We start from the raw sequence: 24645 nt of genomic DNA on the forward strand, positions 1-24645 counted from the left end.
ATGTGAAGTTTTTTAAAAATAAAATTATTAAATGCGTGTATATAAATAAAAAAGGTCGTCATTTATGAATGCGCAACCACGGAATGTGATTTTTTGTTTTTATAAACAATACGTTCACATGTCAAATATATATATATATGTTTTATTTTATTGTTTATACATATTGAAATAACTCATAGGCACAAAATCAGGTGCCTATAATGTAATAACTTTAATCAAACATAATTTTTTTAGTATGCATTTAACTAGTGTCAATGTATATATTCTTATACATTGCTGTGTTCTTCGCTCATTAATTATTCGATCAATTTTTATAAGGTACTTTTAAAATGTTGCTGGCAACGCGGTAATTTATTAATACGCGGAATTGGCGCTAAAACGGTGTTACAATTTGTTCATAATTTTTCATCAGTAGTCATATTATTTTGCCACCTTTTGTCGGAATATTTCTTATGGCCAAACTTCAGCCACCATTTTCAGATAAAATTTACTTCTTTGGATCATGTGTTAATGATATATCATTGAGAAAGGCGTTTATATGTGATTTTAATTTTTCAGGATTATTTTTAATTTTTGTATAAATTTCATCTGATATATATTGAGAAATATTATGGGCTACTTTTTGTGGAACCTCTTTTAAAAGAACAAGTTTGATTTGATCAGCCATTTGACTAGCTGTATTTTTATCACAGTATTTAGCTATTTTTCCTATGCTTTTTAATATTATTGAATTTTTTCTTAATTGTTTTTGTTCTTCTATTTTTTCTAATTCTTTGGGGGTAAGCAATAAACTTTTGTCTAAAAATATTGCCTTATTTTGATAATCAATATTTAGTGGGAATATTTTTAAATTTTCAAAATTTTTTATAATATTTTGGGATCGTAATTTATAGCATTCATCTAAAAGGGTAGTAATTAAGGATTGAAAATATTCTATATGAGAATTTTTTATCAATTTAAATTCGGTATTCAAATAATATTTAAAATATACAAGTGATGAAACAAAAAATCCAAAAAAAAATTGCATCATCGTATTCTTCTCTTGTTGATTAATATTTTCACTTAATATATTTATTATATGCTCATTGAATAAATAATAATAAGCATATAACGATGGCCTAAACATCGACAAAATTGTTATGACATTCCATAAGATCCAATTAATAATATATAACCACATGGTAAAGAGTAGTTTTAGATATAACTTATTTTTAAAAAGGAAAAACATAGGTAAATATAGAATACATATTTCTACTAAGCTTTTAAAATAATAATGAGACTTACAGTTATATACTTCTTTTATATCTTCATTTATATCACATAATTTTATATTATTAAGTGTTAATTTCACATCCATATTTTGACCATTTTTTATATCATCGGCAATAATATTTTTGTTATTTTCTGCATCTAACGCTTTCTTTACATTTTCAATAATTAATTCATTATTTAATATATTTCCCATATTTATTTTATCCTTATATATTGTGCACGTTTTTATAGAATCTTCGTTTGTTTGTTTATGTTCTTGATTTTCATCGGCTTGATTTGTTTCATCATTTTTACTTGTCTCTTCGATTTTTTCCGTTTCTTGACAATCTAGCTGATCAGAAACCTCTTTATTTTCCCCAGGCGGTGATACGCCCTCTGCATTTACTTCCTTTGTATTTGTGCCTTCATCCGCTTTTAAGCTTCCCTTTTTCATAATAACATTCGATATCATATCAAATACTACATATATTTTTCCTTTTTCTTTTAATTTATTCTCATCTTGTGCACTATCATTGGTAGAAGACTCGTATAAAAAGTCTTCATCATATAATACATGCTTTTTAATAAATATAATATAAAAGATGGATGATATAGATAATTTCAAGAAACCATTTTTAGATTCAGCAGAAGCGCTTTTTATTTGTCTATTAAACTCGGAACTTATCTTGTGTGTTTTTTTAATAGTTTTTCCTAAATCTAATTTAAATTTACTGCCTTTTTCAAATGATGGTTTTTTTAAATAGTCTTTGAAATCAGACTTAGCTATATCCATAGAATATTTTAATAAATTATACTTTTGTATACTCACATATTTTTTATTACGATTAAATAATTTACAAATATTTTTATAAAATCCTATTGAAATTATGCTTCCAAAAGTAAATGCAAGAAAGTAAACAAGACTTGAATCGATAATACTATATACCTCCCTATCATTTTCATTTAGATATTCATTTTCAATAGGAAAATCATCATCTGATACATCTGGAATCACAATATCTTTCGTGTTAATTGTATATAATCGAAATAAATAAATCAATGTAAAAATAACAATAGAATAATATATATGATATAAAATGTTTTTAAATACATATTTGATCGGGCTAAAGTCTGCTTTTAATTCTACTATATAAAAATTTTTGGCTAATTTTTTAAGTAGGGCATCACTTTTATGAAAATTATATTTTGTTACTTTATTTATCTTGTTATTTACAAAATACACTAAAATTATAAAGATGCATATATACAATTCTATATCCACAAACAAGGTGAAAATAAAATCGATCATGAGCTCCAACAGTTCCTCCCCCTTCATTTGCTTTTCCTCAATATATGCACATATCTATGTATTTCTTATATGATATTTATTACTTTATAATATATATATGCAATTCTAATATCGTATCATTTTTTTTCTCAATGTTTTATTTTTATTTCTTTATTTATAAAATCATATGCATATATCCATTTGTGTATGTGTATATGGTTTTATAGTGTAAAGCATAAAAAATGGAATCCTTTTTTTATTACACTTTACCTTTGTCAATTTGATAATTATTATGTTTATGCTACGAATAGATATAGAAATTGTGTTTTTCCATTTTTATTTTTTTCTGCTTTATTATGTTTTTTTAATTATAAAAATATATATATAACTTTACCTGTTTATATGCTATATTAATGGGAATAATGACGCATCATAATGTTTAAAGTATTCAACGTAGAACAAAATATCTTCGGCCAAAGCACATTTATATTCTCGCTAAATAGTATTATTTTATCATTTTATTTGGATTGCGTAAATGCATTTATTTAGTTAATTTTTCCTAGAAGGTAAATAATTCATAAGAATGCTTAAATAAGCATTATTGTATCTATCGGTTTAATAATATATATTTATGTACTTGCGTATATTGCTATATGCTTTTTATATTAATATATTTATAACAATTTCTTAAATTATGTTTTATAAAATTTTAATTATAATTATATTATTTCTTTATCAATTATGTATATTATTATTTATTTATTTAAATATTTTTTTCTTTCGCTTCCATTGCTATAAAAAAAATATGGAACGTTTTTTATTATAAAAAAGAAAGTTACTATAGTGTAATGCTTACTATTATAAATTCAAAAGCTAATGATTAACAAACCCCGGTGGCGGGTCATAAAACAAAATAAGGAAATCGAGAAAAATGAAAAAAATATTTTTATACTCCTTTAGAAATATGAGGATATAAAATCATTGAAAATATTTTAAGTTTAACATAAAAAAATATATATCATAATAACGATAAAAGAAAATGATGAAAATAATAAAGTGAATAATTTATTTATTGTAAAAGAATATTTCCGAATGAAACGGGATGTGCTGAATAAATACTTAAAAACCATCGGATAGAAATATCAGAAATTCTTCTAAAAATTAAGAATAAATAAAATTGGTTAAATATAAAATTTATATGTATGAATATAATAATATATAGATAGGCAAAGCCATATATAATTTTTATATACACATATTTTATGAGCAGTTATAAATAAAAAAAATAATACTAATTTGGCTTAATTGTTTTTTTTCTTTTTCTACGACCTATATATATATATTAGAATTCATCATATTATTGAAAGCTTGAATTTTAATTAGAACATTTCGAATTCTGTTACCCACACTTTATATCATCATGTGTAATGCACAAATTCGTGATGGTTACAATTATAAACAGGTTTACTCCTCGAATCGAGGCATATATATACGATGTCTAGAGTAGATATTGTTTTATGTAAATTAAAATAAAAAAAATAATAATTTGTCGTAAGTTTAGTAGATAGTAAAATGGCAGATTTTCTTAAATCAAAATTAAGAACGAAAAGTGTCATTTTTTCAACATACACATATATATGGATATAATTATCCTTAACTATATTTACTTGTATCCTATATTTTTTTAATTATGTTGCTAAGCGTTTTAATAAATTAAAAGAGTATACAAGTATGAGTATAATTATTGCATTTAATTTAAATAATAAGGATGTATAAATATATATTTTTGTCAAAATGCGAAAATGCACGGAAAGTCAAATTCCATAAAGCATATTTTTATGATATATAAAAAAAAAATTCAAAATACAATAACTATGTTGTATATGTGTGTAACCATGTGATGAATCATGCAAATATGAATTCATCTGGGTAACTTGTGATGTTTCATGTTAACGGAAATAATATCGTTAAAAAAAAAAATAAAAACAATAAGAAATACAAAATTACATTTGGATAAATTATCGTAAAGAGACTAGGCCCATGATAATATGACACGTTCCCCAATGTCACTAAAATCGTTAATAATAATATTTTTTAACAAATTTGTAGTTAATGAAAATTCAAGTAATTTATTTTTTCTCTGTGATATAACAAATAAGGAATCTTTATATATAACCATACCTGCTACATGTTTAAGTAATGGGTGTTTTATTGTTTTTATGAGTTCGAAATTCTGAGTATCATATTCTTTTATATCATGACTTTTGGAACTCCCTACTAATATACGATTATTAGCATTGTTAAATAAAACAGATATAGGAGAAAACATTGGAATAATTTTTATTAAATTAAAATTTTTATCATATACTTGTACACCTACTTGTTTATTTGATACATAACATCTTCCTAAATGATCAAAATCTAATCCCCTTATTTCTTCAAATTGATTTAATTTAACAACAACACCATTATGTGTATTTTTTAATGAATCTTTTGATGGACCTAACTCCCCATCTTCAATATCAAACCTTAATACTGTTCCCGTATTTTGTGAACTTATATAAAAATAATCATCATGTTTTTTTATTCCATATGGATGTATCATTAAAGGGTTTGATTGGTTATCTTGTGAAATAAAGACAGACACAAATTCTCTTCTATTTGATAAATTATTTATAGTATCCGAAAATTTATATATTTTTGAATTATTTTTAAACGAATCAGCAACATATAAATAATTGTCGTGTAACAATAATCCTCTTAAACTTACAATATTAAAAAATATTCCATTATGTTCAAATGGTAATAATACAGATCCTAAAAAATATCCATCTCTTGAAAATTTACAAATATTGTGAATACCATTTTTTTTTTTACCACCATGATATGTTAAATATAAGAATGGCTTTTCGTTTATTAAAGTTTCAACTTTATTTATATCATCAATAGTAAATTCGTTTGCATAACTAAGTGTAAAAAATTTATTATTTATATATATACCTTTGTAACTAATCGGTAAACAATTTAAATCTTGTAATATCATAAAGTTTTGTAAAAAATCATAAAATGTATTTATTTCCTTTGTTTTTAATAATTCTATAAATTTATATAAAAATATATTTTTCGAAATTTCACTTCGTTCATTATTTACATAATTTAATAATAATATGTCTTTATAAGTATATTTGGAATATTTATAATTTTTTATATTTCCTTCATTATATTCTGGATTTAATCCTTCTTCTCCTATGTCGGACAAATTAAAACCCCATGATTCTAATTTACTATAAATTAGTTCTTTGCTATTTAATGGAAATCCCAAAGAGTTAAAAAACTCATGTTCCTCTATACTAATTTGCATTATGCTTAAATTTCGTGCGATTTTATTGTTACTTTTTATAAACAGTGAAATAACTAATATAGTTATAATTGTTATACCTATTCTTATAATAAGATGAAGAAGTTTACCTTTAGGTATATCACAATTTCCGTATCCATTATCGTATATTGATTTTCTTTTATAGTATGAATGATTATTGCCTAAAAGTCTATGATCCATTTCTCTAACAAAAGTTTGGTACTTGAAAAATATAATTCAGCACAATAGTGCCGATTGTTTCTGGTATAGTGCTTGACAAACTCAATTATGTTATTCTCTTTATATTTTTTCTAATTCTTATATATTTAACTACTTTAATTGTATTTGGTTTTCACTTTGTTTTATTTTAAGTGGATAACATAAAAAAAGTGTATCGGAAATTTATTGCAAAATCATTTTTTGCTTTTTTTTTCAACCCTTTTCGGAATTTACTTATATTTGATGGTATTATGTAGGATGCTTGTCCCCTTATATTATTATATTCAAATATAGATAATTTATTTTTTATATTTGTTTGTTTTCAATGTTTTAAAAATAGGTGCATAATAAAAATTTTGTTATAAAAGAATTTCAATTTAATCAAGTATTTTAATATAAAATAACGAACAAATTTTTATACACATTTCTATATACCAATAATTTTAAAAAAAAAATTAACATAAAATATGATACTAAGTTAGCAAGCCTTTGAATAAACTATGTACATTATTTCTATAATATTTATCTTATAATTTTTTATAATGTTTTTAGTTTGCTTAATAAAATTTTCACAAAAAGCACTTCGAAAAAAAAAACAAACAAAATTAAAAAAACTACTACTCACATATTCGAATGACGCTATTTTTTCCCTATTATTGTGATTACTTTTTACAATTTAAAAAAATTATACACAATAGTAACACATTTATTTTTTCACACTTTAATGATAAAATTTGGTGAAAACAATATATTCTCTTACACCCTCTTTCGACTAAGTTACTACATTATATTTATATACACTATTATACATATTAGATTAAACACCAAACAAAGTGTACCGAATTTCATAGCATATATATCCATCTCAAACTACCCTCACTTGTAAAAGCTCCTTCAAACGTATTTTATTGGAAAATCCAGCAATCATATAAATATAGAAAATTTTCACTTTTTTTGCAAATTTAATAAAAAAATATATATTCTTTTGTCTTTATTAATCAGACATATATGTTTAAGTATATAATATACTGTAACAATAGAAGCTACGTGTTATAATAGACGAGTATGTATTTTTAATTTGTAACTATTTAAACTGGTATATATTTTTTTATGTACATGTTTTTAAAATGATATACAATATATTAATTATCGTTCCTTAAAAGTAGACCAAACAAGTATATATAATATTTATAATAAAATATGAAATAATTTACACATTACTTATTTCCCTTTCAAATAATATACAATTCTAGATGGATCGATATACTTTATATGGATATATATTGAACATATTTTTATGGGCATTATTGTTTTAATATTATTGTCCATTATATATTTTATCAGATTGAAAACTACTCACTTTTAACGCTCATAAACCTTTACATATATATTACCCTCTAAACAAATGAATAGAAGTAATATTGCGTTAAGGCTTTCGCTCTTTTTTTCTTTCTATAATATCATCATATAAAATATATAAGGAACTTAACATTTCTATGTTGTAAAAATGAAATATTCTTTCTTTTTCTTAATTTAAAAAAAAACAACAAATTTGTATTTATGAACAGATTTATATTAAATGCTATAATTATATTTTAATTTACATTTTATTGTATATATAGCATTGAGGATTACATTTTTTTAATTGGAATTTTTAATTAACTAATGGAATAACATAAATATAATCTTCCTATAATATTATCTTTAACATTAAAAATTTTTTAAATCTCTTTTTAATACTAATAAATTAATTTTATGTTGATGAGGTAATAATATTCATTTGCCCTCACACCATCCAAAAAATATAAACTATTATTAATAAAATAGTAGGCCCTATAGAACATATTATTATGGAACTTTTAAAATATTTTTTATGAGTATGCTACTATACTTTATTATTTTTTTTACATTTTTATGATAACATTATGAAATATTTTCCATTTTTTTAATAAATTATTTGTTTGAGTAATTTTTGTATAAAAAAACGTAATATATACAAATTCTGGGCACGTAAAAAAAATATAATACGTGCACACAGATAAGCACATAATCCACATATAAACATGAATATGTAATATTTGGATAAGAAAAAAATATAAACATTTTTTTATATCATATAAAAATTACTCTGAATTTTTATGTATATTCATAAAAAAAAAAAAACTAATTATAAAAATCGTTAAAACTTTATGCATTTGGACATGCATAAGTTTTTAAAGGATGGAGATAGAAACAGAAAAATATATGATAAAAAAAAAAATATATTCCCTAAAATAATTTCTTCCCATTTTTGTAGAAGCATATTTACGTTTTAAGCATTTTTTCCTTATCCCAAGTATGAAGCTTTTAATATATGCACAAGCACATATACAGCACATAAATATATATCGAATTTTTTTATCATATTATAATAATTCTATGAAAAAAAAAACGATCCCATTGATAGGGAAAGGGTAAATATCACATAACTATCGTCCATTGTATCCATTTATTTTTCATAGCAAAATTATAACTTATTAACCTTTTTCTTTTTCTTTTTAAATACACTTATAATTCATCATTTTTTGAGTCACCTTTGTTTATTGCATCATCAATATTTATTTCTTCAATATTTTCGTCATCGATTTTTTTAGTTTCAAAAATGGCTGGATCCAAATCATCAATTTTTATAGTATTATCTACTCCTAATTTTTGATTAATATGATCATATACAATTTGAGCTAAGTCTGATGTATCTTCTAAATCAAAACCAGATGCTAATTTTGCTGATTGGTAAATAACTCTAATACTTTCTATTAATTGTGGGTCTTTTGGATTTTCTACAGATCTTTTTAATAAATCAATCATAATTGGATGGTCTGGGTTAATTTCTAAAATTTTTTGTCCTGACATTGCTTTAATTTGATCAGGGTTATTAATATTTATTTTCATTAATTTTTCCATTTGTCCAGATAAACCCCATTCTGTTGATACAACAGCACATGGTGCATCAACTAATCTTCGTGAAATTTCAACTTTAAATATTTTGTTTCTTAATGTATTAGATATAACATCTATTAATGCAGTATACATTTTTTTAACTTTTTCTTCTCTCTTTTTCTCTTCTTCTGTTAAATCGAATGTTATTTCACCTTTTTGAATAGATTTAAATTTTTTTCCATCATAATCTTCAACTCTTTGTATACAAGATTCATCTACTGATTCAGTTAAAAATAAAACATCTATATTTTTTTTTTTAAAAATTTGTAATTGTGGAATTTTAGATAAATATTCATAGGATTCACCAGATGCATAATAGATAAATTTTTGATCAGGTTTCATATTTTCAACATAAGTATCTAAAGAAATACTTTTGGGGTGATGCATAGTTTTAAATAAAAGTAATTTAACAATTTTAGATCTATTAAGATCATCTTCATAACATCCACTTTTGAAAAATTTTCTATATTCTTTATAAATTGATTTATATACACTTGGTTCATTTAATTTTTTTTGAATTTCTTTTTTTTTATCTTCATCAGTTTCCTTTTCTAATTGTTCTCTTAATGAATCTTTATTTTTTTTTCCATCTAAATATAATTTACGGAATGTATCTAAAATCTTTCTAACAATTCTTTTAGAGATAGCTTTTAATATTTTATTTTGTTGTAATTGTTCTCTTGAAACATTAAGTGGTAAATCATCACTATCAACTATACCCTTAACATAACTCATATATTTGGGCATAAAATCAACAAATTGGTCTGCTACTAAAACTCTTCTTACATATAATTTTATTGAACTTTGTTTACTAAACATTTGTTCATTAATTGATGGGGCTTTAGATGGGATATAAATTAAACATTTAAATTCTATTTCACCTTCTGCAAAAAAATGAATTTGATATAATGGTGCATCATTGTAACCTGTTAATATAGAATAAAAACTTTTATAATCTTCTTCTGTTAATTCTTTAGGTGGTCTAAGCCAAATTGGTTTTTGCTCATTCATTAATTTCCATTGTTTTACTCTTTTTTCGACAGTTCGTGTTTTTTTATTTGGGTCATCAGATTCCTCAACCTTTACACTATCATAATTTGGATCATTTTCCATCTCTTTAGCTATATCTGCAAGTACTTCTTCAGTATATACATTTTCATATAATAAATATATTGGGAATTGTATAAACTGACTATATTTAGATATTAAATCAGTTAGTTTTTTATCATTTAATAAGTTGGTAGCATCTTCTTTTAAGTGTAATGATATTCTTGTACCTCTTTTTAAAGTTGCACCTCTTGGATCTTTATAAATAGAAAATTTAGCATCTGCTGTTGATTCCCATATATATTGTTCATCATTATTATGTTTGGTATATACAACAACTTTATCAGCAACTAAAAATGCAGAATAAAATCCAACACCAAATTGTCCAATTAAACTCATATCACCTCCACTTTTAGAAATTGTTTCTAAAAAATTTGAAGTACCAGATTTTGCAATTGTACCTAAATTATTTATTAAATCGTCTTTAGTCATACCTACACCAGTATCAGTAATAGACAATATGTTTTTATCTTTATTAGCTGATATTCTTATCTCTAATTTTTTTTCATCGTTTAATACACTTTCATCTGATAGTGATAAAAATCGAATTTTTTCTAATGCATCAGCAGAATTTGATATTAATTCTCTCATAAATACATCTTTTTGAGTATATAATGAATTAATTATAATATCCAATAATCTTGTAACCTCTGATTGGTATTGATGATTTTCTATGCCTGATGTTGGTTTTTCATTTTCATCAATTTCACTTATCATATCAACATCTCTTTTTACATATGGTTTAGGACCACCTCCTCCATTCACTTTTGATGGGTCATCATCACAAAATACATTATTGTTTTTTGACAGCAAATTAAATACAATCAAAAGAACAAAAAATGCATACGTGTATTTACTCTTTATTTTCATCTTTCCTAAACTCATCACGTGTGTATATAAACAAAAAATGAAGTATGTGATGCGTATTTATTTAATATATATATTTATACGTATATTTATTTGGGCATTGAGATGGGAAACGGTAAGCAAAAATTATATAATACACATAAGGGCAAGTACACTACAGAAAGTATTTCTAGTGAATATGAGAAAATGTAATGTGCATGTGTGCTTATGGATTTTTATGAGCATTCGTTTTTAAAAAAATCGCAAAAAATATAGCTTAATCAATTGCAAATTTTGTTCTAATTAAATCCCCGCTTTTTAATATTTCAAACATAAGGATGCGTAAAATGTTCCCTGCATGCTTAATATAGAAAAATAAACATAATATATAAGTAGTTATCTTAAGTTTTTCCCCCAATATATGTAATAAACAATATTGTGATATATATTATATAATATATATGCTTGCAAAGTTACAAAATTATAAAAATAAGCAAGCTATTTATTTTGTTCATTATGATACAAATAAAATTTAATTAAAAAAAATAGTCATAATAATAAGCAAAAATATATGTATAAACAAAAAGGGCGCATATAATAATACTACAGAAAAAGTTTATATAATAAGTAAGCATATCCATATAAAAAAAAATCTGAATAAGCAGTTGAAATTCAAATAAAAAATAAGCATAATTATAACAAAAATTAGAGCTTACATACATAATAAAAGGTAAATATTATGTGCGTTTATTACGGTGCGTTAATGAATAAAAAACATATTACATTATATTTTATGCTTTTAAAAAATTTGAGACTATGTTTTCATATTCTTTTTTATTTTTTTTGATAATTTTTAGGTAATTCATACAAGCTATGCACACATAATAATGCTTATAGAATACAAAAATTAATATGTAAACAAAATAAATGTAATAATTATGGTTGGATACATTAAGTGGCAGGAATGTTTTTTGCTTTTGAAACATTATGAAATCTGATCATATTATTGTTTTAAAGGATAAAATATTATAGGGTGACTATCTATAAATATATTTTTTTTATACTGAAATATTTTATTTTACCATAGTCCATTCTCTCTCAAATATTAAACAAATATAATAAAAAGGGACAAAAATATATGTTTCACAAATATAATACTGATCGTACTCAAATTCTTTTACATAAAAATATAAAATACTAATATATATATTTATTTAGATAGTATAGCATGTAGTTATGATATGCTAAATATTCTTTTAGTAGTCATGGAAAAAAACGGAAAAAAAGTATATATGTATATATACACAATTTAGAATATAGGAATTTGTATCTAATAAAAAAATAGTAAATCTATTGATATACGACGATTATAGTAAGGTTTATTAATATATATTTATATGTATAAGATATGAAAATATTTTAATAAGATAGGAAGATATAAATGTAAAAATATATTAAAAAGTGAATATAACCACCTTATTTTGTTTGTTTAGAACAAATATAAATCATTTTAGTGTTGCTTTGAATATAAAGCATAGATATTAATTCACATTCCACTCAAATATATTGTATAGTATCTTTAGGGCTTATTATTCATTTATCTATTTTTTACTATGAAATGGTTTTTATTTTTATTTAGCATTATTCATATGCTTTAGTTATTGCCTACACATATTATATTTTTAAAAATATTATGCATTTTTCTGATACTATAAATGCAATATATGTTGTATTCCCCAATGCCCTATTATCTTTTCTTTTTTAAATACATTTTTATTTTATACTATACCATATAATTTATCTTTTAAACTTATTTTTATCAACCTTTAGTTGCTACTATGAATGGTTATCGTGATATTATATATTTTTTTTACATCTTTTAATTGTGAAATGTAGGGTCATCCGGTTTTGTTTTATAATAAATTTTATGCAATTTTTAAGGTGCATATATTAGAGGATGTACATAAATATGTGTATTCTTATACACATATTATTATCATAATTGTTTTGGCATATTTTGGTATGTTCCATAATTTTTGCTTTATTTTATTATTAAAAAATATATAATTAAATTAAATAAAAACAATTAAGTTCATTCAAATCGATTGAATGTGTGCATCAAAATTATTAATAATATTAAAAAGGGGTAACATAATTGAAAAAATGTGAAAACAAATATAATAATTTAGCCCTAATTATAACAATTTTACAACCAAATTATGGTTTTAAATAATGGACTAATTAAAAATAAAAAAAACTGAAAAATTTTTATATTTTATATTTTTTTTATTTTGGGTGGATTTTCCACTTCAATGGCTTAAATATAAAAACAGGGCATATTGAATCATGTGTATGTTGAATCACTTCATATTCATCTATTACTATTTTTTTTTTAAATAATAAGCAATCAAGTGTACATGTCTCATATTCTCCACCCTCCCCACAAATATTTAAGCCATATTTATTACTCATTTCTTCTAAATAAGTATACATTTCTTTTATCGATTTTCCAATGTGTTCCTTTTTCAAACCTTCAAATATTAAAAGTGAGCATCCAAAAAATATATATTGTGTGTACATATGAAATGAAAATTTTTCATATTATTCTTTTTATTAGTATATTTACCATATGCTGCAATTTTTACAATTATTGCATCAATGCCATCATTGATCATATTTTGCAATAATTCCTTCTGTGGTCAGGAAAAAATATAAAAAATAATAATAACCATAATAAGATAAAAGTAATCGTTTTATATCGATAAATACACACACATAAACACAGATTGTTTTATATATTAAATTTTTTTTTGCTATTTACTTGGTCTCTTTCCCATAAATACGCTAAAATTTTCAAATTTAACCTCTCACAACTTCAAATTATTTTACAAATAAATCAAAGGAATAAAATAAAAAAGTGGTAATGAAATAAATGAACGAATAAAAAATAGTTGTGGATTTATTCGTATACTGGAAAATATGCATGTTTTTTATTTTTACTTACACATGTTCTAATCTTTTTTTTTGATAATTTGATTTAATGGCTCCGCATGAAACTGCGTTAATATTTGGAAATTTTGTCTTTAATAAAAAAATATAAATCATCATATATATATTTATATATCTCAAATTTTTTATATTAAAATGAATAAAACAACTAATGAATAATTTATTACCTTGACCTCGAGCAATAATTCATACAAATCTTCGACTTCATCGTTGGAATCATAAACATAATTCATTTCAAGGCTTATGGGTTTCCCTAGAATAATAATATAATTATTTTTATTTCATTTTAACGGTAAGACATTTTTTTCATATTTTTTTTATATTTTTTTGGTTGAATCATATTTATATTCATATGAAATAGATTACAAAGTTTAAAAAATATACGATTCAACAAAAGTGAAATATAGCATATTTGTTAATTTATTTAAAGTACAACAATTTGTATAAAAGGATTTTTATATATTTTTGTTTTGTTTTTTCAATATTTCAAACGAACATACTTTTGATTTGGTGTTGGATTAAAGGTTTTTCCATGCACTCAGAAATGGATGGGATGAGTTCAAACCCCACACTTTGATACATAAAACTGTCGGTTTCATCTACAAAAATGTTTAATATCCGATGTATCAAATAAAATTTAATATAATATCAAGCGGGTATATTTTTTTGTATTAGACATATATGTATACATGTTTTTTGGTTTCGATTTAAAATAATGGTTTTAAAATATCACACAATAAAAAATATATATAACACAAAAAAGCAACCAATAAAGACCATATATATTATTTATTTAAATAAATCATGGTGATCTCTATATGGGATAAAGATGAATTATAAAAAAAAAAAATTTATAATAAAAAATAAAAATAAATTATGAGAGCAAAAATAAAATACAGAATATAATAATTGTCATTATAAAATAAAGTAACATAATTATAAATTAAATAATATAATTTACACAATAATGATACATTAAATTTTATATAGTTAATAAAATATTATTCACATAAAATGTTTTTATAAGTAAAATTGTCCATATTTAATGACACAAAAACTATATTTATAGAAAATTTATTTTTTAAAAAATATTTTATATTATGTAAATATATAAAATTTGTGAAATTAATACAGGGTTTCATTTAAATATTGTAATTTTTATAATTAAATATTTTTGTATTATACAACCATGTAACTATGTAAATTTATATATGAATTCCCGTGGCTTCAAGCATTTCTTACTTTGACTCTTATAAGGAATAAGGTGTGCTAAAGCAGTAATATTGTGCCCATCTTTAAAACAACAAACCAAGTTGTATATACTGTCTTTTCCCCCTGATATTAATCCTACGACATTCATTTTATTTATTTGTTTATTTTTGTTTACATGTAATTTTATATGAAATTATTAAAGAGGTAGTATAATAATAATTGCTACAAGTAAGAAATACCATAAAAATATATCAAGTAATTTTTTAAGGAAAAAATATATAAAATTATAATTAAATATCCTACATTATATATTTTTTCTATATATAATTTGTTTTAAATATACAATTTTATAAAATTTATATATTTGTGGATTGAAAAGAAGGTATATATGTATATTTTTTTTTAGCTGTTGTATTATTTTTTTTTTTTTCGTATTTCAAACTTAAATTGCATAAATAAATATATCTATATAACATATATCATACATTATCATTTTATATTTCTTGGAAATATTCATATTTTTTGCATAATATTTATTCTCTATATTTTTATATCTTCCATATAATATATATGCATATCTGCATATATCTTTTTAATAGCTAAATGATATATATATGTATATATTTCTCATTCCATTGTATTTTCCCAGTATTCTATTTTTTATATTTTTAAATTCTATGTATTTTCTCAATATGAATAATATGATTTCCAGCCTATGTATATATAAATGTATGTTTTATTATATATTTATTTATACATGCTATGAATAATTTTATATACAACTGCACTTATGCTATATCGCATGACTATGCATAAATATAAAATTTAATGGAAAACTTGTACATTTATTAATATAATATACCTTATGTTTTTAGTTTATTTATATGATGAAATGGATTTAATAGATATTGTCAATTGAGACGCTGATTATAGCATTATGTATCTACATATGCTATTCGGTTATTTGTCAGATGTTGTATTTTGTTGTTACACGTAATAGTGTATCCTTATTTCTAAGAATATCATCTCTCTATTTTATTTTTTATTGTCTCTTTTTTTTTCGTGATACATATACGTACCCAAGTTTATAATTTTATTGTTAAAGTATAAGATTTATTATGAAAAAAATAATAAGTTTATATTGTAATTTCACTTTTATTTTAATTTTTTTTTTTTTTAATCAATGTAATTCAATGTTTTATGTGGAAAATGGGGAAAATATATAAATAATAGGTAATATATATATTCAAAAACAAATAAATATAATATTTTTCAATGTACAGAAATAAATAAGCTATGACAATTAACTGTATACATATTTTTTTTAATGTAAATCATAGAATATTCATATGTTGTTTGTGTTTAGACCCAACAAACAAAATATTACTAAACCCAATGATATGAATATTAAATGATGCATGTGTATTTATATAAAAAATAGTATAATATGTATACGATACTTTAAAAATATATATATACTATATATTTTTTAACATAAATTACAAGAGTGTTCATATGGTGTTTGAGTTTAGACCAACCAAACAAAATATTGCTAAAATCATTGATTGGAATATTAAATAATATATGTGTCATTTAAATAAAGGTTAACATAAGTATACAATTTTTTTAAATGTATATATATATATATGCTATATATTTTTTTTTATAAAATTACAAGAGTATTCATATGTTATTTATGCATAGACCCAACAAGCAAAATATTGCTAAAATCATTGATAGAAATATTAAATGATGCATGTGTATTTATATAAAAATTAGTATAATAAGTATACAATACTTTAAAAATATATATGTATTTTGTATATATTTTTTAACATAAATTACAAGAGTATTCATATGTTGTTTGAGTTTAGACCAACCAAACAAAATATTGTTAAAATCATTGATTGGAATATTAAATAATATATGTGGTATTTAAATAAAGGTTAACTTAAGTATACTATATTTTTAAAACGTATATGTATGTTATGTATGTTTTTTAACATAAATCATAGAATATTCATATGCTGTTTGTGTTTAAACCCAGCAAACAAAATATTGCTAAAACCATTGTAGGAATATTAAATTACAATGTGTATTTATATAAATACTAGCATAATAAGAATACAATTTTTTTAAATGTGTATATATACATGCTATATTTTTTTAATAAGATTACAAGAGTATTCATATATTATTTGTGTTTAAACCCAGCAAACAAAATATTGCTAAAACCACCGATAGGAATATTAAATTATAATGTGTATTTATATAAATACTAGTATAATAAGAATACAATTTTTTTAAATGTATATATATATATATATATATGCTATATATTTTTTTAATAAAATTACAAGAGTATTCATATGTTATTTATGCATAGACCCAACAAGCAAAATATTGTTAAAACCGCCGATAGGAATATTAAATGATGCATGTGTATTTATCATTTATTTATATAAAAATTAATAAGTATGCAAATTTTAAAAAAATATATTTATGTTATATATATTTTTTAACATAAATTACAAGAGATTCATATATTATTTGTGTTTAGACCAAGCAAACAAAATATTGCTAAAACCATTGATAGGAATATTAAATTATACATGTGTATTTATATATATATTAGCATAATATGTATACAATGTTTTTAAAATATATATGTATGTTATGTATTTTTTTTAATATAAATTGTAATAGAGCAGTGATATGTTATTTATGTTTAGACCCAATAAACAAAATATTGCTAAAACCATTGATTGAAATATTAAATAATGTATGTGGTATTTAAATAAAGGTTAACATAAGTATACTATATTTTTAAATGTATATATATATGCTATATATTTTTTTAATATAAATTACAACAGAGTATTCATATGGTGTTTGTGTTTAGACCCAGCAAACAAAATATTGCTAAAACCATTGATTGAAATATTAAATAATGTATGTAGTATTTAAATAAAGGTTAACATAAGTATACTATATTTTTAAATGTATATATATATGCTATATATTTTTTTAATATAAATTACAACAGAGTATTCATATGGTGTTTGTGTTTAGACCCAGCAAACAAAATATTGCTAAAACCATTGATAGAAATATTAAATTATACATACGTATTTATTTAAATATTAATGTAATAATTATACTAATTTTTTTTAATTGTATATGTATGCTATGTTTTTTTAGCATAAATCATAGAGTATTCATATGTTGCTTGCATTTAGGCCCAATAAACAATATATTGCTAAAATCATTGATAGAAATACTAAATGATGCATGTGTATTTACCATTTATTTATATAAAAATTAACATAAGTGTGCTATATTTTTAAAACGTATATATATACACATGTTATGTATTTTTTTTAACATAAATCATAGAGTATTTATATGTTGGTTGTGTTTAGGCCCAATAAGCAGAATATTGCTAAAACCATTGATAGAAATATTAAATTATACATACGTATTTATTTAAATATTAATGTAATAATTATACTAATTTTTTTTAATTGTATATATATGCTATATTTTTTTAGCATAAATCATAGAGTATTTATATGTTGTTTGTGTTTAGGGGTAACAAACAAAATATTGTTAAAACCGCCGATAGGAATATTAAATTATAATGTATGTGTATTTATCATTTATTTATATAATGATAAACATAAGTATACAAATTTTTTTTAATGTATATGCATGTTACATATTTTTTTTTAGCATAAACCATAGAACATTCATATATTATTTGTGTTTAAACTCAGCAAACAAAATATTGCTAAAACCATTGATAGGAATATTAAATTATATATGTGTATTTATCATTTATATAATGATTAACATAAGTATACAATTTTTTTAAAATATATATGTATGCTATATATTTTTTTAGCATAAATCATAGAGTATTTATATGTTGTTTGTGTTTAGGGGTAACAAACAAAATATTGTTAAAACTGCCGATAGGAATATTAAATTATACATGTGTATTTAATAATATTACCATAATATGTATGCAATGTTTTTAAAATATATATGCATGTTATGTATTTTTTTAAATATAAATTGTAATAGAGCAGTGATATGTTATTTATGTTTAGACCCAATAAACAAAATATTATTAAAACCATTGATAGGAATATTAAATTATGCATATGTATTTAATAATATTACCATAATATGTATACAATATTTTTAAAATATGTATATATGCTGTATATTTTTTTTAATATAAATTACAATAGAGTATTCATATGTTGCTTGCATTTAACCCCAGCAAACAAAATATTGCTAAAACCATTGATAGGAATATTAAATTACAATGTGTATTTATATAAATACTATCATAATAAGAATACAATTTTTTAAAATATGTATATATGCTGTATATTTTTTTTAATATAAATTACAGTAAAGTATTCATATGTTGCTTGCATTTAACCCCAACAAACAATATATTATTAAAACTATTGACTAGAATATTAAATGTGATGCATGTGTGTTTATCATTTATTATATAAAAATTAACATAATATACTATATTTTTAAAACGTATATGTATGTTATATTTTTTTAACATAAATCATAGAATATTCATATGCTGTTTGTGTTTGGCACAACAAATAAAGTATTGCTAAAATCATTGATAGAAATACTAAATGATACATGTGTATTTATATATATTAGTATAATATGTATACAACGTTTTTAAAATATATATGTATGCTATATATTGTTTTAATATAAATTACAACAGAGTATTCATATATTATTTGTGTTTAAACCCAGCAAACATAATATTACTAAACCGTCGATAGGAATATTAAATTACAATGTATATTTATCATTTATTTATAAAATGATAAACAAAAGTATACAACATTTAAAAAAAATATATTTATGTTATATATTTTTTTTAATATAAATTACAACAGAGTATTCATATATTATTTGTGTTTAGACCCACCAAACAAAATATTGCTAAAACCATTGATAGGAATATTAAATTACAATGTGTATTTATATATATTAGCATAATATGTATACAATATTTTTAAAATATATATGTATGTTATGCATTTTTTTTAATATAAATTGTAATAGAGCAGTGATATGTTATTTCTGTTTAGACTCAATAAACAAAATAATAATAAAACAATTGATAAGAATATTAAATAATGCATATGTATTTATCATTTATTTATATAATGATAAACATAAGTATACAAAATTTTTTTAATGTATATGCATGTTATATATTTTTTTAATATAAATTACAATAGAGTATTCATATGTTGCTTGTGTTTATGCCCAATAAGCAAAATATTACAAACCATCGATAGGAATATTAAATTATAATGTATATTTATATAAATATTAACATAATAAGAATACAATGTTTTTAAAATATATATGTATGCTATATATTTTTTTAATATAAATCACAATAGAGTATTCATATATTATTTACGTTTAGACCAAGCAAACAAAATATTGCTAAAACCATTGATTGAAATATTAAATGATGCATGCGGTGTTTAATATTTATTTATATAAAGATTAGCATAAGTAAACAATGTTTAAAAAATGTATATGTATATTTATTATAGTTACTCAGTGTGGCAAATTATACATTTAAATAATATTATTTCAAATATATATACTAGTTAAAAAAATATAATATACCAATATTATCATTGAAATGCCAACATACATTGATTTCTGTGAGGATACATATGTCATTGAAGCAGTATGCATTGGTGATATCATTGAAATCAATGATTGGGAATGTTGTTATCCATAACAATGTTAATAATAATAAAACAATTGATAAATAACAACAGTAAAAAAAGAATAATAAAACATTAATATTTAGTGCAAAGATATATTTATATTGCTAAAATTTTATTGTAGAAATTATTAATTGTTGGAAATATTTTTACTTTTTTTTTATGTATATATAGCCTTATAAATAAGCAATATAATAATAGAATGAAACAATTTTATAATACGAATAATTATACACCAATGTAAAGGTGCCTAAAAAAAATAAATATGTTAAAAATTAAAGAATGGAAAAAAACTATATGTTTTTTTCTTTTTATTAAAATCCTATAAATTTATTTATCTATATAGCAATTATTTTCTTAATTGCAATGATACACATTTAATATTTTAGGTCGATATACATGTAATTCTCCATTATTTCAATGTACTCCATCCAATAAAATATTGGAAAAAAACAATTAATATTACGTATAATAATAATAGTACGTATTGTCTTCTATGGAAAATATATAATATATATTACTAGGCATTTTTTCTTATATTCATTTATATATTAAAAAATATTGGAGAATATATATTAATGCATGCGTATTTCAATGTTTATTAATAATAATTGCCTTATGTATATATAGCCATTGGAGAATTTATATTTATATAATTATAAAATAATATATAGGTATTCTTGCGTATATTAAAAGTGCAAATATACTAGCAAATTTTAAGTATTAGAATAATATAAAATGCGTACAGTATTCTTAAGTATTTCCATAAAACATTGAAAAATTAGAAAGTATATATCACGTAATTGCAAAAATGTAACGGTTCAGAAATTATGGGGGATATGTATTAATATTTTATAAAGAAAAATTAATAAAAATATAGTTTATAATAAAATAATATAAATACCTTTCTAAATATATATGTTTATATTTATTTCTATAAAAATTGCCATTGCACTATTTTACTACAAACATTTTAATGGTGTATTCACACGATTTCAAATATCTTTTATACATGTATATATATAATATATTATGTTGTATTTTGAGGGGGTTATATAAAAAAAATATTAAAGTTGTGCAATAATACAAGGTTTTTTTTTATAGCATGTACTAGTTACAATACATATTAATAATACTAGGATATTATGTACGTAATCTTACATAGCAAAATATGTATATAAAATATCAGGATGTATCGTATTTTTATTTTATAAAATTAAATAATAAAGGGGGAAAACGAAAAAGATAAACATTATTTAGATAAAATTATAATGCACTGATATTATGTCGTGCAATTATTCTATAACTGTGTTATTTTACAATAAATTTTAACACTTGTACTAACACAAATTCCTATATTTTTCCTAATTTCATACTATTATATATTGATAATTGTATATATTGTAAATATATTTTGTATATCTAAACAGGTCGTATCGATACTTTAAAATACTAAAAAAACAATAAATAAAATAGTGCATTAACACATGCAACGGGATACTTGCGTACATATTTTCCTACGTCAAATAGCAATAAAATATATGAAATTTTTTATTATATAGTCCAAATTGGATATCGTAGCATTTTTTAGGACGATATTAAATATAGAATAGTTATTTCGTAGTATGCTCTTAAAATACGTATGATAAACTAGGTATTTTTATTTATACTATTTAAGGACGTTAAAAGGAATAATAATTGTTTTTTTTCCACCTTGATCCACTGGTATATTTTGTGATATACCGATATATCTGTGCAATATAATATAAATACGTTTATATTTTTATGGATATGTATAAATATCTATGGTTACAGTTGTAGATAGGGAATATTTATATAAAATTGAAAAAAAATAATAAATAAATATATAAACAAAATACATATATAGTTATGCATATATATGCACAAACATTGATATATATATATATATATATTTATCTCACTATGTAATATACTTTGTGTATACAATTATATCTATTGCGATATTTATTATTATTATTATTTTTTTACCATATATGTATTAGATACATCGTTTTTTGTAAAATTTTATAAAAAAAAAAATTATTTTCGCTAGTATTTTTAGATCCAGGTATAAAAATTATAAATAGTTTATTTAGATATATCTATTATATCATACACATGAATATAATAAAAAATATTAAATAACATCTATTATTATTATAATAATGATACATAAAAGCTTGATAATATAACACTATTATTAAAGAGTTATACATTTTACTTCTAAAAACATGTACATATTTAATTTGATAAGCATATACTCTATATCTTTATGTATGAATTCGTATTTAGCTAAATACATATATTATTTTTAAATAAGCTTTCATGTATGCGTATATAAATATGACATTTAATTTCTCATACGTATAAATATTATATATTCAAACTATTTATTTTTGTTATTCCTCACAAAATATGTATGAAATTACTTATATATTGAGAAAAATGTAAATATGCCCGTATAGGCAACCCCAATATATACATATATAAAACAAATACGCATGTATATGCAAATGTTTTCTGACGTTTATCCTTTAGTACACTATAAATATTTACAAACATGGCTTTACAAATGTTTTATTATTGTTATATTTATTCTATATCTTATTATTATTAAATATATTTTTTAATATAATACATATATTTTACCTTTGTACTGTTTTTTGTTTTTAAATTTATGAATTTATAAATGATTCAGACAACAATACTATTTCAAGTTGTATTATTTATTAATTTAATAAATAATAAGTATATTCAATATATCAATGTATGTAATATATATAATAATTGTTTAATATTCTTTATATAAATACAAAAAGACATATATACATATACATTTTTTATACTATTAGGGTATCTATTATACATTGGCACATTTATAATACACCCTAATATTATTATCCATTTTCCATCATTTATTAATTACAAATTTTTTAAGCATTGTATATTATGTATTTTGTTAATATAATGTATGTATATATACATGTATATTTATGCATTATAAATTGTCTATACAATTTTATTATTGAAGTTTATGAACCAAATATTCTTGACTAATATTATATATTTTCATATCAAAATTAAAAAAAAACAAATGTCTTATTTACACATTTTGTTTTAATTAATAAAAATGTATTTCAGTTAACAAAATAACATTGTTATTCTGAATATAGGAAAATCAAACAAATTGTCTATGTCTTTTTTCTTTAATCTCTTACATATTTAAAGCTATGATAAGTAGAGTAAGCACTAAATTGGTGCAAATATCTATATGTATTTATTTATATATATATATACACAATTTTATATATTTAGGAGGCAACGTAATCCTTTTATTACTACTTATATAATACATATACATATATACAAATATTATACCTAAAAAGCAAAGAAGACATTTATTTTTGTTTTCCTTTTTTAAAATAATTACATAATATATAAATGCATAAACGTATATTATTATTAAGAAATATCCAAAAGGACGGTTTTCATATTATTTCAAATAATTATAATATCATAATTATTTGAGAGATAACGACAACCAAATTTAGGAT

General features: G+C 21.3%; 4 protein-coding genes across 4 annotated transcripts; all 4 read right to left on the reverse strand.

Annotated features, from left to right (window-relative positions):
* Positions 1-487: 487 nt before the first annotated feature.
* Positions 488-2587, reverse strand: PVVCY_1403910 (conserved Plasmodium protein, unknown function; the record flags this gene model as incomplete). The annotated part of the gene is made up of 1 exon (XM_008624639.1): positions 488-2587. The coding sequence occupies one exon, from the start codon at positions 2585-2587 to the stop codon at positions 488-490; it is 2100 nt and encodes a 699-aa protein (XP_008622861.1).
* A 1984-nt stretch (positions 2588-4571) lies between these two features.
* Positions 4572-6098, reverse strand: PVVCY_1403920 (conserved Plasmodium protein, unknown function; the record flags this gene model as incomplete). Its single annotated transcript, XM_008624638.1, has 1 exon — positions 4572-6098. The coding sequence occupies one exon, from the start codon at positions 6096-6098 to the stop codon at positions 4572-4574; it is 1527 nt and encodes a 508-aa protein (XP_008622860.1).
* A 2565-nt stretch (positions 6099-8663) lies between these two features.
* On the reverse strand, positions 8664-11072 carry PVVCY_1403940 (endoplasmin, putative; the record flags this gene model as incomplete). The annotated part of the gene is made up of 1 exon (XM_008624637.1): positions 8664-11072. One exon carries the CDS (start codon positions 11070-11072, stop codon positions 8664-8666), a length of 2409 nt encoding a protein of 802 aa, XP_008622859.1.
* A 2262-nt stretch (positions 11073-13334) lies between these two features.
* On the reverse strand, positions 13335-15417 carry PVVCY_1403950 (diphthine--ammonia ligase, putative; the record flags this gene model as incomplete). Its single annotated transcript, XM_008624636.1, has 7 exons — positions 13335-13579; positions 13675-13741; positions 13870-13921; positions 14053-14129; positions 14225-14310; positions 14558-14656; positions 15300-15417. The coding sequence occupies 7 exons, from the start codon at positions 15415-15417 to the stop codon at positions 13335-13337; spliced, it is 744 nt and encodes a 247-aa protein (XP_008622858.1).
* Positions 15418-24645: the final 9228 nt, after the last annotated feature.

The sequence above is a fragment of the Plasmodium vinckei genome, assembly GCF_900681995.1.
Source record: "Plasmodium vinckei vinckei genome assembly, chromosome: PVVCY_14".
Taxonomy (NCBI): domain Eukaryota; phylum Apicomplexa; class Aconoidasida; order Haemosporida; family Plasmodiidae; genus Plasmodium; species Plasmodium vinckei.